The 19,340-nt window shown below is 39.4% G+C and overlaps 1 protein-coding gene across 3 annotated transcripts in view; it reads right to left on the bottom strand.

The window, feature by feature from the left end:
* CTTNBP2 (cortactin binding protein 2) overlaps nt 1-19,340 on the bottom strand; it is a 149,613-nt gene that overhangs the window by 87,310 nt on the left and 42,963 nt on the right. For all 3 annotated transcript variants that reach the window (XM_030308293.1, XM_030308294.1, XM_032592434.1), the window contains exon 3: nt 763-987. In XM_030308293.1, the coding sequence (XP_030164153.1) occupies nt 763-987 (225 nt within the window). The remainder of the gene's footprint in view (nt 1-762; nt 988-19,340) is intronic.

The raw sequence follows: 19,340 nt of genomic DNA on the forward strand, positions 1-19,340 counted from the left end.
GTAGTCTTGGCAGCCTATTAGAAGGGCAAAATTTCAACCCCTATTTCCTTATGGCTGATTGCAGTAAGTTTTTATCACTTAGAACTCTTTGAAGCATGCACTCAAGTACAATAAATACATGTGTATGTTGGTGGGGGAGGTGAGAAGGGAGGAGGAGGTTGGTTTAAACGAAACACATGTGAGCAGGAGCCTGGAGGTCTGCAGCGGACACAGCCATCAGACCCCAGGGGCAAGTTTGAGACTAACCAGGACTTCAAGATGATATGTTGTGAGATTGCATACACCACACAAATTTCATTCTATTCTCCTCATGCTAATTTCATTTTTCCAAAATCATCATTTAAAAAAGTAATTTCTAGTTGCAAAGAAATATTTGAGACAGAAGCTGGATGAATAAGTTGGGGACACCGCCATTTGATCAGGGTTCTGGTTGCAATCCTGGATATCCCACCTAGCAGTTAAACGTATCTTATGGCACTAGAAAAGTCCAGGAAAAAAAAAAAAAAAAAGCATATTTTAAAGAAAGCATCAAAGTAACCATTATGGGAAACATACGTTCTTTGTTATACTTATTTATAGCTTAGTGTTATTTTTGAGTTATATTTGAAAAGGGCCACCAGAATCTGTCGGTACTTTGTATTTCTAAGCATTTATCCCAACCCTTCTTGAAAATAACATTTAAGAGCAAACAACAACTTTGGAGATGGTTTCTTTATTCTGCGCTGTATTGTAAGAAACATGACTGTTTGAAAGTCTCAATACCTTCTTTTGTCTGCTCTCAGCAGCAGCCAGCTGTGTGGACATCCTTTCTTGCATCTTTCTGCAGTGGGCCATGACTGCTTCAAGGATGGAGAGGGGGTTGGTGCAAACTGGCTTCTTCTCTTTATCGCCAGCACCTGCTTCATAGTCTCTCTGTAGTGCCAAGAATGGGTCATTTAAATTAAATCTCCCATACCGTTCCTGGATAAATACTTCTTTCCTGCGAGCCTAGAACAAAATCAGAGGGACATATTGAAGAAAGAAATAAAAATATACAGAAAGATATTTATAAGAAGGTTTTGCGATTACTTTTCCAAATGGTATTCAATAGAGCTGTTTTTGAGTAATGGCTTACGTAAGATGTCAGGCAGTGAGAGACAAGTGAGGAGAATGTGACCCCAATCCCTGACTAGCTTGGCATGCCATTCAGCCTACTTTCAAGCTTTCTTCCTTTAAGAATGTCTTTTAAATTACAAATGATGCAAATACAGCTTTTTCCCATGATGCTCACTCCTTCAGGGATCTGTATTTTAGGTGCAGTCTTTCCTAATTTAAAGTAAAATGAGAAATACCAACAATTAAAATAACTTTTAGCAGAAGTTCAAAAATAAAATCATCTCTATCCTGATAGAACTTGTTTCACATGATACTCATCAAGTTAACTCACAAAATATAAATCTCCTCCAAGTTCTGTATAGCCAGAAAGAATTTATAAGGATATTTGCTAGAGAAGAAAATACTTCATGAAATCTTTATGTCAAAAAGTCACAACATTCATATTTCGTGAAGTTTGACTAAATTACCACAAACCTCCAGAAGATTCAAGAAAATGCAAATATCTCTCATTGTTGAAAGGCATTAAAATATAGTTCACAGAGTCCCAGAAAAGAACATAACCTCATTTTACTCTCAATGTTAGTCCATCAGTGTCAAAGTTAATTTCGCATCCACATGGCACTAAATGCAATTTTCTATAATTAGCCTACAACAGTCTTTGCATAAAATGGAAAATAGCAGTGGAAATATATTAAAACTAGCAACATTTTCCTAACTCGGGTCATGGGGAATAGCCACTAGAAAACAATTATTCTATGTCACGGTCAGTGAGAAAACTAAATTACTTTCCAATAAATCAAGCTAATTATCCAAAATGTTAAATGTGTTTTCTAAAGAAATATTACATAAATTTACTCACTTTAAAAGTAACTGCATTGAACAACTAGACTTTTCCATTTTTAGACCACTGTCAGCAAGCCAACAACTAGATAAACACCAGTGCAAATGACAAATGGGAAAATCTAACGTTTCTTTCCCTATTACCAAATTAGATTAAGAAATACAGTTTACAAAAAGCCCAATTTCACGGTTAAAATTAAGCTACCTTCAGAGGATCATTTTAAATTTAAAAGTCAACACGATTTAGGAGTCCAAAAGCATTTGATATTTCTAGATTCTTCAAATTTAATTATGTGATCAATACACTGAGTATCACTTCCAAGATGTAATTTCAAAAGCAATTTCATTCTGCCTTCACTTTTCTCTTAATTTTCATTCAACATAGTAATTTACCCCCCACCCCTGGATGAAAACTTGAGATGCCCCTATGGTTTCTCTCTTACTTTTTTTTTTCCTTTTACTTTTCTCTAATACAAGTCCTATTGTCATTTGAAGACATAAACCAGTCTCAATTTGATTAGAATATCCAACCTGAGTGGTATGACCTCTTCCCTTCCCCAGCTAGGATCTGCTGCAAGTTAACATGTACCACGTGGGAAAGGAGGGCTTATGAAAACCTCTCTCCCTTTACACACATCTGCTCCCCCTCTTTCTAATAAGTGGTTCTCCAATAAGTAGTTCTCTCTGTGTTGGAAGGGACAGGAGGTAGATGATAAAGATGGAGGTGAAGGGAGCAGGAACATTCTATGTGACTGGTTCAGTTGGAAGACTAGCCTTACCGAGTATGGTGAATAGTTAAAGCCTGCTTTTCCCTATGAAGTACGCGGTGACTTTAGAGGCCACCGTCTCCTCTCCCACTGCTGGGTCTCTTCAGTCATAGTTGCCCTCAATGCAGGTCATAAATTTAGGACTGACTACATAATCTGCAAGGCCCACTATACAATGAAACATAGAGCTCTTTGTTCAAAAATTACAAATTTCAAGATGGTAACAGCATACCATTTAAGCAAGCAGGAGGCCTTCCTAAGTGCATGGCCCTCTGCAACTGCACGAGTCGTACACTCAGGAAGCCAGCCTTGCATACACTCCTTATGTAGCATCTAGAATCTAGTTTTTGCCAACTGAGGTGCCATGTTCTCCAGACTTGTCTACTGAACAGGATCTGAATCAATCTCATTCCCACTCTTTGGTGCTCATGGCCCAACCCAGTCTATAGGAAACACTCATACATTTTCATCTAAACAAAATGTGGGAGTACAAGATGACAGGACACCCAGTTGGTAATCTCTATTATGGGAAGAGTCTAGTCACTCTGAGCCTAGTAGGGCTGTCTTCTCTTAAACCTTTTGCTTTGAGCTCCTTTCAAGTAGGGGCATTTTTATTCAGCTGACATGCTTTCAACCCACCATAGAACAGACAATGGGTATGTAATGTATTCTTGCTGCGCAGATAAATGTAGCATCCAACAGACTTAGGAAAATGTAATTTGCAACCCAGAGCCCTCTAAGGAAAGAGCTCATGCCATTTTCCCTGTTCGAGGGAGTCAAGTTTCTTCCCAAAGGGATAATCTTACCAGGAACCTGGGGAGTAAGTCAGGCCAATGTCAGACTCCTCTATGCAGAACTAATTCCTAAGAAAATGATGACCAAGTAGTAGTTTACCCAATGCCTGAGGCAGAATTAGGGGATCCCAGGAAGGACTCAATTAACTCTCCAATCTAAAACAAGGCAAGAGCAGTTTCAGGAAAACCACAGCGGGTAGCAGCTGGTTTTCTATGGTTCATGATTCTTTGTACTAACTACACCCCAAATCTGGATTGTATCTAATAGAGGCATTCTGCTTACCACAGAACTGTCAGAATACCTTTCTAAGGAAACCTCAGTCACTTTTCTGCTTACAGCCCTCAATGTTTCCATATCCACTGTTAAGCAACCGCCTCCCCTCCCCCCCCCCCCCCCACACACACTTCATGCCTTTGTCCATGTGATGCTGGCAGGTTGGGACACCTTCCCCTCCTTAGCCCAGGTAACTTCCCACTAACCACTAACCCTCCCTGCCACTTCCTCCTCTTTTGCCCATCTCAAGTTTTAGAGTTTAGCTTAATTTGGATTTAGACAAGCATCTATAACTGAACACATGCCCAAGCCAATTGAAATTGCTTAATTTTACCCATTTTTTCAACTATTAAATGCTTATTCCTTTAACATTCTTGAAAAAATGCTTACCTTTTTCAGGACATGTTAGTTTATAACACACTATTTAATTCTTAATGTACTAAGTTACTTTTGGTAAGGGCAGGTCAACAATACATACAAGTTTTAATATTTAAGGAGATCATGTAACAAAAAATGGCTTGATGTTTCTAATACTGGGTATGAAGAGGCCTTTCCCTAAAAAAAGGAAAAGCTGAATGTGCAGATAACTTCTTGGTTTATGCATCAGAATTACTTGAGAATGAAATGCATTTCAGGAAAATGAGTCATTATAAAGACACAGACTATAATTATGAAAACAGGCTTTTAAAGGAACCCTTAAACCTAGCTACCTTGATAAAAATATAATTTCAATCATAATCTGAGGTTTTATAAGATCTTGTCAAGAAATAAAGAAAAACATGGCCATTATTAGAAGATTTGACAAAGTGTTCTTACTTTTGGCTTTCATTGTTCGACGAGACCAAATGAACTAGATTACACCTGATTAGTAATAATACAAGGAAAAAAACTTAAATATTCAACTTGTCCCAGAGCATGTAACTTCCTTAGGAAAAAAATCTAAAGCATGCATTGTGGGGCACAATTAAAACATACCACCAATTAATTTTAAAAAACATTTAAAAACATATGGCTGGGGAGGCACCTGGGTGGCTTAGTTGGCTGAGTGTCCAACTTCAGCTCAGGTCATGATCTCATGGTCCGTGAGTTTGAGCCCCACATCAGGCAGGCTCTGTGCTGATAGCTCAGAGCCTGGAGCCTGCTGCAGATTCTGTCTCCTGTTCTCTCTGCCCCTCCCCTGCCTGCACTCTGCCACCCTCTCTCAAAATAAATAAACACTAAAAAAATATATAGCTAAAATTATTTTATCTTATGAAAAGTCAAAATGATTTTGTAACATTTAAAATATACTAATAAAAGATAACTTTTATTGAGACATTATTTATTGCTATGTGTTTTATATTCATTTTCTCTTAAAATTAAGTCCAACAGACAGCCACTATTTTAATCCACATTTTTAAAAATGTTTTAAAGCATTAATACAGATCTAACTGTAAGACTAAGAAATTCTGTCCTCAGCTTGAGCCTACTCAACACAGCTGCCACTATCTTGGGTGCCAATCGCATAAAACCACAAAGGATGGTTGAAATGATGAGCCCAATCTGACAAGATGGACTTTCTCAGGAATAAATAGGAGTCAGTTCTTGAGGTCAAACACAGAAGTATGAAAACCTTAGGGGTTGCGACCAACACTATCTCAAGGAGTGAACAATAAAATGGAAACTGTTCCTCCCCCACATGTCAAGCCAGCAACTCATTTCCAAGCTTCGTTAATTAATAGAAAAAAGAGATCAGAACTAGACAATTCCTGGACTACTGGGCTCACTGCTGGGTGAAATATTTAAATAACGATCAATACAAAAAGGACCTGAGAACAGAACTGAGTTGTAAGAGTAGAAGAAGGAAAACAGGAATGCTTAAAAGGATTTACAGAGGCATGACTGCATTCTTTCAGTATCTGAAGGCATCTCGGTTTAAAGAGGTATTTACTCCCAAACAATACAATGATAGCCACGATAATAAAAAAAATTTTCAAGGGCCAAAGCTGTTCTAGAGATACAATAAGCGGCATTGGACTGGAGTGAAATCTGTGTCTCTGGCTGTGTTTCAAATGTAGGCTGAAAAAACATGTGGTAGAAATGGGGTCCAGGGGTCTCAAAGATCGGGAAGATCACTGACTTCCACACTGTCACACTCCTCTCAAACCCCGAAATACTATTATTCCAATTCAAGAGGGATGGAAAATACATTGAGATTCTTCCAAACAGCCAACATAAAAATCTACCTATCTTACGCTTAATTTATCTTATTGGAAAAGATTTCAAGTACACCTAGACAAAAAAAAAAAAAAAAAAAAAAAAAAAAAAAATGAAGCGCTCTTCTAAGAAAGGGAAAAAAAAATCCCACTTGTAACTAAAAGGGAATGGGAAGCCAGAGATAAGCCATGTCCTCAGAGCTCACTCTCACTCTAAGAGGGGCAGAAAACGTAGGAGTTTGTTTATGCCTTCATATACAATGCACACGCACGCACACAGAGCAGGTAGATGGATGGCAGAGGGTAAACCAGCAATGTTTTGCAACCCAGTCCCTGCCCTTCACTGATGGCAAAGTCTTAGAAATTCACCAGCCAAGAACAAAATATAACCCCATGGATTATTTATTAAATGCCAAAAAGTCTGAAACGTTCATTTCACTATATGTGGCAAGACACACACAGCGCACAGAAATGAAGGCGTGCCAGGGTGTCACATGATCTGCCACACCACACTGGAGTAGCAAGTCAAAGAGGCCTATTTTTTTCCTGCTCTTTCTCCTCTGGCCCTCTTTCCTCAACCTTTCTGCCAACTAGTGTTGTACCTGCTCATAAACATAATAGCCTGAATGTGTGGAAACTGTCATGCCAGGAATATATATAATGTGTATTATGAATCATATATCAAGAGAGACTTAGATTTGATTCCTAAGGCTAAAATTTACAAGTGATACTTCAATAAACCACCAGCTTTCTCTCAGAAACGTAGACCAGTCTAACAAAATCCATGAAATGGCTTGGTTTCACACAAATCTCTCAGAAGTAACCTTCCAACTCTTTACTTTGACCACATATGCCACTTTCCATCTAGCACACATCCATCAGTGCTCATCTCGGCCAGATACGTGGCCCATGCACACCCGTAAAAATAAGATTACCTTTATTCCCTAACTGGCTCAAGAAAGGCACACAGTGCCACACTGTCCTGTTCTCCTGCTCAGAGTAGACATTATTAAGTTACCGATACACTGAATCCAGGAAAAGACTCACAATTTGTCCTAATTCATACCTCCAGGCAGCCACCACCCATCAATCAGAAGGGGGACACAGATGAACCTACCTGCCAACTCTGCCATAGGCATTTAATTGCTACAGTTAGCTGTATCTTTAACTATACTAGACAGTTAAAACCATGCCTTTTATGCCTCTCTAACTTAACCACGAGCAGAATACTCCACACATACCAGTTAGTTACTTAAGGTTAAAAGAAGTAATCGTTTCTATAACTGGGGACTGTTAATTATAAATGAGCTTTTCATATAAGAAACCAGAATCATTTTATGTTTTAATTTAAAAATTTTTTAATGTTTATTTATTTTTGAGAGAGAGAGAGAGAGAGAGAGAGAGAGGGAGGGAGAGAGAGGGAGAGGGAGGGAGGGAGGGAGGACGTGAGTGGGGGCAGAGCAGAGACACAGAGGTAGACACAGAATCCGAAGCAGGCTCCAGGCTCTGTGCTGTCAGCAAAGAGCCCGATGTGGTGCTCAAACTCACAGACTGTAAGATCATGAGCTGAGCTGAAGCTGGACACTTAATCAACTAAGCCACCTCAGCACCGCAAAACAAAATAATTTTAAAGCATTCATGAAAGAGGCACTATTAAATTTCATGAAAGACGCATTATTCAACAATAAAAAAACTATCCAAAAATTTATTAATATTTGAACTATTTTATATTTTTATATAAAATAATACATGTTCACTATGCAATGTGGGAAAATACTGTTAAGGGGGGAAAACTACCACCCATAATTCAATTGTCAGAAGACAGTCACTATTAAGTTTGCCTTACATTCTACAAATTATTTTAAGCATGTATTAAAAATAGTTATCAAGGACCTAAGCATATATGTTTAAGTAGCCTTTCCCATTTAATTTGCTATTTCCCATTTCAATAACTTATATCAATATTTTTAATAGTATTGCACAAATCTAACATATTTAAGAAAATGTCACTGTTTATCACTTACTTTGATTGTTCTAACATATGTGGAGGTAACCCCCTGGAAACATTTATTAGAGAAATCCATTGTGGTATTATATCCATTATTCTTTACTGGATTAAAGAATAAAAATATTTTGATGATTTCTGAAATTACCAAATTCCTCTTCAGAGAGTTTGCCAATTTATATTCTCACCACCAGCAGTGTTTTTTTTGTATCTGTAGTTATGAGAGATAATGGTCTATATTTTCTTCTTTATTTTTTTTTCAACGTTTTTTATTTATTTTTGGGACAGAGAGAGACAGAGCATGAACGGGGGAGGGGATTTTTTATCTATCTTTGCCAGTTTGGGAGTAGAGGACTGCTAACCCCATAAAATGAAATGGGCCATGAAGGCCCTGCTTGTATTTTCTGAAAAGGTTTGTGCATATTAACAATATTTAGTTTTTGAACGTTTGATAGCTTTTACCAGTGAAGTCATCCAGGCCTGGAGTCTTCCTTGGAAAAAGGTTTTTCCTAATGAATTTTTAAAATAGATATGATACTATTTAGATTTTTTATTTCTTTTAGCAATTTTGTAAGTCATAGTTTTCAAGATATTTGCCCATTTCATCTAGGATGTTCAAGTTGTTTATAGTATTCACTTACTATCTCTGTGAAATCTATAGGCTCTGTAGTGATAATCCCTTGTTTTCATGCCCAGTATCGGTGATTTGGGTTCTTTTGTGTTCTTGCTCATGTTAGGAAAATCTCAATTTTCTTTCTTTCTCTTTCTTTCTCTTTCTTTCTCTTTCTTTCTCTTTCTTTCTTTCTCTTTCTTTCTTTCTTCCTTTCTCTCTCTCTTTCTTTCTTTCTTCCTCTCTTTCTCTCTCTTCCTTCCTTCCTTCCTTCCTTCCTCTTTCTCTCTCTCTCTCTCTTTTCCTTCCTTCCTTCCTTCCTTCCTTCCTTCCTTCAAGTAAGTTCTATGCCCAATGTGGGTCCTGTACTGACAATCTTGAGATCAAGACCATGCTCTACCAACTGAGCCAGCCAGGCGCCCCAGGAATATGTCAATTTTGATGATTTATTTAATTATCCAGATTTGGGCTTCATTAATATTCTCTACTATCTGTTTTGCATTTCACTGATTGCTGCTCTTTTTTTTTTTTTTAATTTTTTTTTTTTTCAACGTTTATTTATTTTTGGGACAGCGAGAGACAGAGCATGAATGGGGGAGGGGCAGAGAGAGAGGGAGACACAGAATCGGAAACAGGCTCCAGGCTCTGAGCCATCAGCCCAGAGCCCGACGCGGGGCTCGAACTCACGGACCGCGAGATCGTGACCTGGCTGAAGTCGGACGCTTAACCGACTGCGCCACCCAGGCGCCCCTGATTGCTGCTCTTTAACAATTTTTTTTTTCTTTTACTTACTTTGGGTTTACTTTATTCCCCCCTCTTTATAGTTTCTTAAAACAGAACCTTAGGTCATTTTTAGATCTTCCTCCTTTTATTTTTAATTGTTTAATGTTTATTTATTTTTGAGAGAGAGACAGACAGACAGAGCATGAGTGGGCGAGGGGCAGAGAGAGAGGGAGACAGAAACTGAAGCAGGCTCCAGACTCCAAGCTGTCAGCATAGAGGCCACTGTGGGGCTTGAACCCATGAGCAGTGAGATCATGACCTGAGCTAAAGTCGGACACTCAACCAACTGAGCCACCCAGGTGCCCCAGATCTTTCTCCTTTTAAATGCAAGCATTTAGGGGCATCGGGGTGGCTCAGTCAGTTAAGCATTGACTCTTGGTTTCGGCTCAGGTAATGACCTTGGTTCGTGAGTTCAAACCCCACATCTGGCTCCATGCTGACAGCGCGGAGTCTGCTTAGGATTCTCTCTCCCTCTCTCTCTGCCCCACCCCTGCTTGCGATCTCTCTCGAAATAAATAAATGAACTTTCAAAAAAAATAATAAAAATAAATGTAAGCATTTAAAGCAGTAAGTTTTTCCCTAAGTACTGTTTGAGGTGTATCTCAAATATTTTGATGCATTTTTGCTGTCATTCAGTTCAAATTATTTTCTAATTTTACTGTGATTTTGTCTTTGACACATGAATTATAGAGATGTTTTTCTCAGAAGTTTCCAGATATTTGGATGTCTTTTTTTAATGCCTTATCCTTACTGGTTTCTCACTTAACTCTGTTGAGGTTACTGAATACATTCTACAAATGTCAATTAATCAAGATGGTTGATAGAGTGTGTTATTCATATTTTCTATGTTTTTACTGTTTTTCCCCTAATAACTACTTGTTGTTCTATCAACTACCAAAATAGGTATTAAAATCTGTAATTATGAAATTGTCTATTTTTCCCTTTAAATTTACCAATTTTTGCTTCATGTATTTTGAGGCTCTATTACTCGTCACATAAACATTTATGTCTTTGTGATAAACTGTCCCTTTTATCATTATGAACTGTATTATCTCCACAATACTGGCTCTGTTTTTGAACCTTCCACTGTTTCCTTTATCTTCCTATTCAGAATTTGCCAGTATAAATGTTTAATTTGTACTATTAAATCCTACCAACCAGTAGGACAAGCCTCTTTCACAATATCAGTTTCTAAAAATTCCTTTGTTATACTACCAGCTTATTCTTCTAGATGAAATTTAGAAGTTGATAAAATAAGTCTCAAAAAAGCAATTATAATTTTGATTGGTATCATGTACAAATTAGACAAACATTTGAAGAAAGGGGCCTTTTTCATAAAACTAAGACTTGCCACTGGAAAATAATCTTGCTGTTGTATCTTCCAAAAGTTTTCTATTTTAAAATCAATTAGCATAAATCTGAGAACAAGAAAATTTTGGCAATATCCCCACTTTCCTAATTATCTCTGTACATATTTTATCTTGATTAAAACTGTTAAAGCAGTTCTCAATCAAGGCTGCTCATCAGAACCACGAGTAACTCTGCAAACAGTTTTCGCCCAACGTTCAATGATGACTCTATGAAGATTCCCCCTAAGTACTTCAATGCCCCCACCAAGGAGAAGAAGAACCAACTTCTTGCTTCTCTTTACACTGTTATACCATTATTTCCATGCTTAATATCTTAATGCTTATTTCAAACTAGGTAAATCTTTAGGGTATTTATTTTTCAAAGCAGCTTTTGGATGAGAATGTTCTGTTTCTCTGTCAATCTGAGTATGATTTCTATTTCCTTCTTCCACGACCACCACCTGGTCTGGGTGAAAACATTCTTAGGTGATAACTCTCAACACTAGATATTGTTTCTTTGCCTCCTGCATTCAATAGTGCACAGGAGCAAGTCCAAGGCCAGATAGATTTTTCTCCCTTTTTAGGTAAACCTTCCGCTTTTCTGCCCAATTAATTCCTTTTCGAACTTTAAAATTAGTAAGTAACATTTAAGATTATTCCCAGTGTTGGCTGGTATTTTCCTGCCCTACAGATTTTTTAACATAAAGATTCTGCTACATCTCACTTGCAGCAACCAATCGATTTGTTCTGGTGTTTTTCAGGAACATCCATTTTTCTCCTGGTGGATCGCCATTCGCCACCTTCTAAACATACGTATCTTTGTTTCTACTTTATCACTTTAATCCTTTCCTCTGGGTTCTGGGAGAACTTCTTAAATTTGTTATGGATTTCATTTTTTATAATGTTGATTTTTCACTATTAGTGCTAAAACATGCTTCAACTCTCCTAGTGCATTTTAAATTCTAACCACTGTCAGAACTGTCATCCTCACTTTACAGAGGAGAAACCTGAAAGGGCCTGAGACAGGTTGTAGAGCCAGGAGCTGTGGAGGCAGTACCCACTCCAGCGATCTGCCTCCGACGGCTATGCTCTCTGTTCCCCAACTCTGCAGCCAGTTCACTCTCCATCACAGTCTGGCTCATCCACCATTCAGTCTCACTCCAAAGTCTATGTTTCCTTGAATTTTAAGACGCAAAGCAGATGGTGTCTAAAAATTACTTTCTAAAATTTACTTGCTTCTCATAATAATTTTGTCAAATGTAGGTCGTTTCTTTGCATTTTAAATGTTAGGTTATCTTCCCTCTTCTTTGCTACAAAATCTTTCATAAGCCTTAGGTTTTTTCTTTTTACTCCATCTTTGGACCAGTAGGAGTTAACCCAGATCTGGTGTTTATCTGTAAGCAGGGCAGGTAGAATCTCTGAGCACCTTTAGTCTCCAGCTGGTTGCCATTAAAATGCTCCTCTAAGAGAGGGCAGTGGGCAGACTGGTGCTAACTTACATGGCAGTGCTCCTCTCAGCTCAGAGGGGAGAGAAGAAGTCAGAGCCACAGCCCCGTGAAACAGGTTCCTCTGTTGGGCTCCTCCCGGCGGCCTTGCGTGTCAAGGACAAGGAGTCTCTCTGGCTGCACCTGCCCAGGAGGGACGAGAGCGTGTCTGTGCCAACATCTGTGCTGGCAGAGTATCGGGGGGTGGCACTGATGTCCAAGACAGCTTTCCTGGCAATGCCGCTTTCTAGTGCTTCTCCTTCACACTTGTGGAAGAGATTTCTGGTGGCAACTCCCTAACCTATCGCATAGTCTGCCCTCACCTCTCCAGATCCAGGTAGGTACCAGTTGGCCAGCTCTTACCAAGTTACAGGTCCGCCTCCCGAAGAGCATCACAGGGTCCAGGAAGTGAGTCAACGCTCATTTATGCCTCAGTCTGGTCATATGATCATTGATATAGCAGGTATTCCTTTAGGACATGGGTAGTGCAGCAGTGGAGACGGTGGGCTGAGAGATCACACAAAATGGGTTTGATAGACTCTGCTACTTCTTTGTAACCTTGGGCTGTTTATTTTACTCCCCTCGGTCTTTACCAGTAATGAGAGGATAACAGAGGACCCAATCCGGGGTTCTGGTTTTGTTATTTTGAAGGATTAATGAAATAATGCACGTAAGGCACTTATCTGGGTACCCGAACAAGAGTAAACATATAATAATTAATAGCTATCATTTTAATGATGACCACTAGTTCTCTCTTGTTTTTGTCTGTTTTTACATCATTTAGGCTATCTCACTGGAGAAATGGGAAGTTGTGAGTCAGATGTCAAGTGCTGAAGTTTCCATTTTAGAGCTGGGGGATTGTTTTCAGGCGTGCAGGCACACATTTACAACTCTTCTGTCTCTTCTACTGCATCACACCCCTTAAGGAAAAAGCCCTGTGCCCCTAATTGTGCATTATGCTAGAGCCCCCTTCATGGATGTGGAAGGTCAAACACTGAAGGTGCACTCATGAAATACAGTATATGAAGTAAAACAGAATCAACATGCTATGGATGGAAATGAAATCGTCATCCAACATGTACAGAAACACACATAAATACAACACTCTGCTGGCAGAGAAAATAATAATGAATTCTTTTAAGAGATGTGTTTTAAAGGATTACAGAGCAGAAAGCAAAGACAGAACAAAATACAATGGAATCCTATTTCAGCATCACCCTTTAACATAAAAAAATCAGTTCTAATGTAAGTCAAATGATGTGTTCTGAAGCACCACATTTAGAGAATGGAGATACTGTTATGCCATTAACTTTATAAGCTCTGCCCTTATTAATGGATGTGTTTTTCAACTTTCAGGGTAAATTTAGATACCACCATGCAGCCTTAAAATAAACAAATCTGCACAAGCCATTCATTTGCTGAAGTTCCAACTCATATTCTTTACGTTTTCTAAAGCTTCTAGATAATGAATAAATTGGCAAAATTTTCCAACAAAGTAATCCCACCAGAAAACGTATCAAAGTTTGTGATATTCTGGGGAACTAGCAAAATAGTCATCTGGTAAAGAGATGACTTAGAACACCCGTAAGAAAATATGCTCCCAATGATTAAAAAGAATATAATTTTATTTGACCATTGAAAGTAAGTGTTTGAAAAAATAAGGCTTCTGTAGTCTGATATTGTCAAGAGAAGCAACTAACCACTCATGGGGACTGAATATTGCTGTACCAAGGACACCAGCAGGAATTCTGCAGTTACCCCCCCCCCCCCCCCCCCCCAAAACCTCACTTCATGTATACTGGATCACATTCCTGTTTCTGAGAATTCCCAAACAGGTATTCCCCCCACTTTTGTATTATTCACATCATCATGACTGCACAGAAGCATTTTCTTATTAGGCTTTAATCATCTAGGACTTTTGACTCATAACAAGGGGAAAAAAAAAAAAAACCAGCATGAAACATCTTGCCTAAAATGAACCCATAAAGAATTATCCAAACAAACCAGCCAACCTCAGGGGGATGCAAGGTAACTTCCTTGAAATGTTTCAATTATTTCGGGAATAATGTAGTTTGCCAATATGATAATTCCGGAAAGGCCTATTTTTTTTGTGCCTAGAGAAATGAAATGTGGAAACAGCAGTGGGTGGGTGTGGGAACACTGTTAACATAACTAACCCCATCCAAAAATTTTTAAAGTGAAAAACAACGAAATAAAGGCAGTGTCTTATCTGCTGGGGAGAATATAACACATAATGTCTGTGGCAGAGGTTGTGATTAAAAATTTTAAACACAGTCCTTTTCATAACCTAAGAAACATTAGTTGGCTTGGTTATAAATACAATTCCCCAGGACATAGGGAGAGAAGACGGGAGAGAGAGCTCTTAGTGCTGAGCCACCTCCCCAACTCCCAACGGAACCAGCCTTGGTCACCGTGGAGTAACTCACCAAACGCAAGAACTGCTGAGCATCTGGAAAACTTAAACAGAAAGCTCTTAATATTCTCACCATCTACCAGCTGAAGATGACTCATTCCATATCAACAACAATCACGGGAAAAGGAATGTCAAGGGTTTGAAAGCAGTCTATTCAAACCCTGCCAGTAACTGTACCACCATTAAACGTTCCCCAGTCCTTGCAAGAATGTATACCTACTGCTACTTCCCACAGCAAACCAGAAATCCACTGCAGTTGCCAGAAAAGGACCACCACATAGATCTTGGGGCAGCCCTGGGAGGAAGCAGAGTCCCGGGAGGCAGACTTCCTCATACGCCTGCAATAAACGTGAGCCCATCGGACAGGTGGCAGATGCACAAACTGTAGGTCAGACACCTCTAGCTACTCTTAAGTCAGAGGACCAGGGACCTATGCAAAGGTGAGGGGAAGACATGATCTTGTTCAAGGAACAGATCTCAGCAGGACAAGTGTCATTTGCAGGAATGGGGTGAGAATCCATTTTAGATCACAACAACGTTGTCTTCATTGCACTTGACACAAAAACGGCTGTGAAATGCTTTATAAACCATCAACTGTAATGCATAGGTTGGTTGGTATTAACATACAATCATCCATCACAGGCCTAACCATCTCAAATCACATTGGTGAAAATGCTCAACTATTTATGTTTCTGCTAGACCTTTTCTGTTTACATTACACCATTTATTGAATGAGAGCTCAAGTTATGTCTATGCAAGAGCCATTTTTCTCCAGCAACCAGCTTCCCTAGTCCTATTCCACGGGGCATTTGTGAGCAGAAAGGGAAGGGGGTAGTATACCTTAAATGGTCTCTAATAGAGAATAAATTATAGAATAGTGTAAATATATGCGACACATTATGAAACAGTGAACTGTGGCATCTCTTCCAAAGGAGTTTAGACCAAGATGAATGGCAATCATTTCCTGAGTCTCCAACACAATTTATGACTGGCTATGATCAATTTCTGAAAAGAGTAGATATGAACTATATGTTTAAAGTCTATTCTTGTAAGAATCCATTTTCTCTTCTCTAAGCTATGCCACCCACTTTCTCACTGAAAGTGGAGCATGAGTCTGAAAGCCTCTGTGGCCTCAGAGCAGATGACACCACTCATCTGTGTAGGTGGCACATTACAGGGCTCACTGGAACTTGCTGCAGGAAGGAGATTGGGACCCTGCCATTCCCACCCCCTCTATCCTGGAACAGCTACTGAAGGCATCTGTTTCTGTCCTTTAATATCTTCAGTCTCCCATTAATATTCATGGAGAACACAAGGATAGTAAAAATAACAGTTAGGATGGGACTGAGGTCATCACTCTCTGCCAAAACATGTCAGTTCTTAAAACACTGATCAGTTACACAGAAACGTTGATCAGACAGAACTAAAGCCTGTGGTCACAGTCCCTCAGCCAGAGTAGACAACATTACCATTCACACTAAAGGCAATCATGACCTTACATCCGAATGTCTGTCCCTTATATACAAGATGACGATGCCATTAAACTTCCCAGAAAACATACATCCCTACAAGCAACTGGACTAGGAATGGGGCATCCACACACACTCTTTTACCCATTCCTGGGAGTGCCTGTCTCCCCTCATCTGGCTGGCCAGAAGGAAAGGCCTCGGGTATGATTTAACCTCCTCTATGCTACAATAAATGTTCCAAATAGGAATCGCAACCACAGACCTGGTTACAAGAGCTTCATGCTCAAACCAAGTGACCTCACTACACACCAATATTCATAAAAGAGAAGCTGTCAGATACATATGAGGCATCATGATAATGTCTGAGTGGACTTAGTATAGCCATGCATTTAGCAGATCGCTCTAAAATCATATTGTACTTGCCTGTGAATGTACAGACTGTTTTGCCTGCGAAGTCTATTTTTAAATATTGGTACAAGGCACTTGCAGCTGTGTTTGAAAAGTAAAGGATAACATGTACTTGAGATTAAGCCTGTCATCCACAGAAACAATTTCTACTCTATCACATATAAATAACAGTATCAACAAAGAGTCCACCAAAATGACAAAAGCAAAATCAACCTTTGTAAGAAAAAAATCTTAATAGCCCATTTCCAAAATAATACTTTTTGAAGCTGATTTAGTATGAACAGTCCTAATTTTATTATTTCCCTATGTTAAAATGACTTTAAGAGATTTCACACGCAACACATATGATGTACACAACATGCAACCAAATTATTTTTCTTTCAAGGAAGATAATCAAATAAATGCACCTGTAAAGGTGATCTAGGTTATAGTATTTTTGCCATGGTTATGTTGAGTCACAAAATCATGCTAGGAGGCCGAGAGCAAGTGCTCCATGGGTATCTTCTAAGGTCAAGAAATTCATCAGCACCATGACAGACTAACAATCTACCCTAGGATTCATAAACCCATCAGCCCCTATCTGAGTGGAAGGCCCAAAACGTACTGGAACACACTATGCATGAAGTATTCCTATTCCTTTCCTCTCTTTGTCAAGAACTAGATTTGGAAATAAGAGCAAAGAATTAGAAATCAAACATATAGCCACTGGAAGAAATACTGTCCTCAGAGCTGATGCATTATTTGGAGGGAGAAGAGACCCAGGAAGGCATCAGAGCCACTAAACAGCTAAGAGTTTTGCAAAGCATTGGACTGTTCTTCCTTCATCACAAAAGCTTGTCATAGAACAAACACCACTCTTCTTTGGCTTTATGGCCTAGAAGTCTGCCTATTCCTCACAGGAAATAAACACTTCTCAGTCTGAATTAATTGAAAAATGTTTTTGTTTCGCGAAGTAGTAATAAGAACTTACATTTGAACTACTCTTTGGGGATAAAGAGTCTGGATTACTAAATGGTCAAAGAATCCTACTGGTTAGAAAAAGGCTAATGATGTTTCCACATTTAAGTTTTTTGGGTTTTTTTGGTAAGATATAATTCTAGCCATGGATGAAATATTTATTGGTTATTACACTTTCACTTTTAATTCAAACACTTAGAAAAAGAGAAAACATAAAAGTGGCTTATTTAAGACTTTAGTCCTCTGTATTCAATCAGAACATTGCCAGTATCCCAGAGCACCTGAATCATGTGGATAAGCAATGGGATCAGAACTCACCATTTCTTGGGGCGTCTGGGTGGCTCAGTCAGTTAAGCGTCCAACTTCAGCTCAGGTCATGATCTCACGGTTCGTGAGTCTGAGCCCCACATCAGGGTCTCCACTGACAGTAAGGAGCCTGTTTGGGATTGTCTCTTTCCCTCTCTCTCTGCCCCTCCCCCTGTCTCTCTCTCTACAAAAATAAAAAAGCTTAAAAAAAAAAAAAAAAAAAGCAAGCAAGAAAGAAAAGAGCTCACAATTTCTTAATATCCTTGGCTCGAACAGCCATTACCAGAACGCTCCCTCAACATCCTCATGTCCTCAGACTTTATCACGACTACAAAGAGACCGCATTCTCCCCTAGTTCATCTTCCACTCCCCAAGCACTGTTTCTCTCAATCCAGTGGAAAGCTCATGTTTCTTCAGATGCTTCTTCAGTTACTTCTCTACACAGTAATAAGCTTGGGTCCATTCAGCATCTGCCATCTGTGCTCTCTCGGAATGCTGAGCAATGCTAAAGCACATGAATAGCTCACTCTGAAGCCAGTACACATTTCAAGCCTCCAAGCTCACCTGGGTCCAAGAAGCCAAGATCACTACGGGTTCAGCGAGTCACAGTGGTAAGAAGGAGGCCTATCCTCCAACGTGTCCCTGGTTTCATGGTGGACATGCCAAACCTTCTCTAGGATCCTAACTCACCATTCTCCTCCTTGTGACATTCACCTTTGCTTTCCTCTTCGTATTGTGATCTCTTCCCAGTAATCTCAAAGTTCTCCATTATTACCTTTCTCAAAGGAAACTGTTTCTTTGACCCTCTAAGGTTGTTAATCCCATCTATGCCTCACCTTCCCTTACTACTTCCTTTTAGCTCCAAGCACTACAAATGATCCTCCCTGACCAAAACTACCTCTTCCAGAACCTTACATCCAACTGCCTGCCAAATAGGTTACCCTGGGTGTTCCAGTAAGGCCAGAAAATTCATCAAGTACCAAACTGAACTCTTCATCTTCTCCCCTGGACACCTTTACCTTACATATTCCCTGTCTGGGCTGTGGTACCACCACACTACAAACTCACCTGAGTGTCAACAGAGAAACCACTTTCACTCCTCTCGTACCCACAGCCAGTCATTCCGGGCTCATCATTGCTGCCTTGCAAGAATTCCTCATATGTGTCCCCTCCCAACTATCCCAGCCATCACTGCCTTCCTCTGGCCCCTTGTCACCTTCATACTAACACTTGCAACAATCTCCTGCTTGGTCTCCACACTTCTGTCTCTCCGATCAATCTTACTCTTTGCTCCTAAGAAGGATTACTCCAAAATGCAGGTGTAAGGAACTGATCAAAATCTGTCCAGAGTTCTTATTACTTAACAATAAGGCCCAAACTTTCATGAAGGTCCTCCATGATCTGACCTCTTATTCTATCTATCTCTACTCTTATTTTTTCAATGTTTATTTATTTTGAGAAGGAAAGAGAGAGAGAGAGAGAGAGAGAGAGAGAGAGAGAGAGAGAGAGAGAGAGAGAAAGCAGAGGAGGGACAGAGAGAGAGGGAGAGACTCCCAAACAGGCTCCGCAC

This window comes from Lynx canadensis, chromosome A2 (genome assembly GCF_007474595.2).
Source record: "Lynx canadensis isolate LIC74 chromosome A2, mLynCan4.pri.v2, whole genome shotgun sequence".
Taxonomy (NCBI): Eukaryota; Metazoa; Chordata; class Mammalia; order Carnivora; family Felidae; genus Lynx; species Lynx canadensis.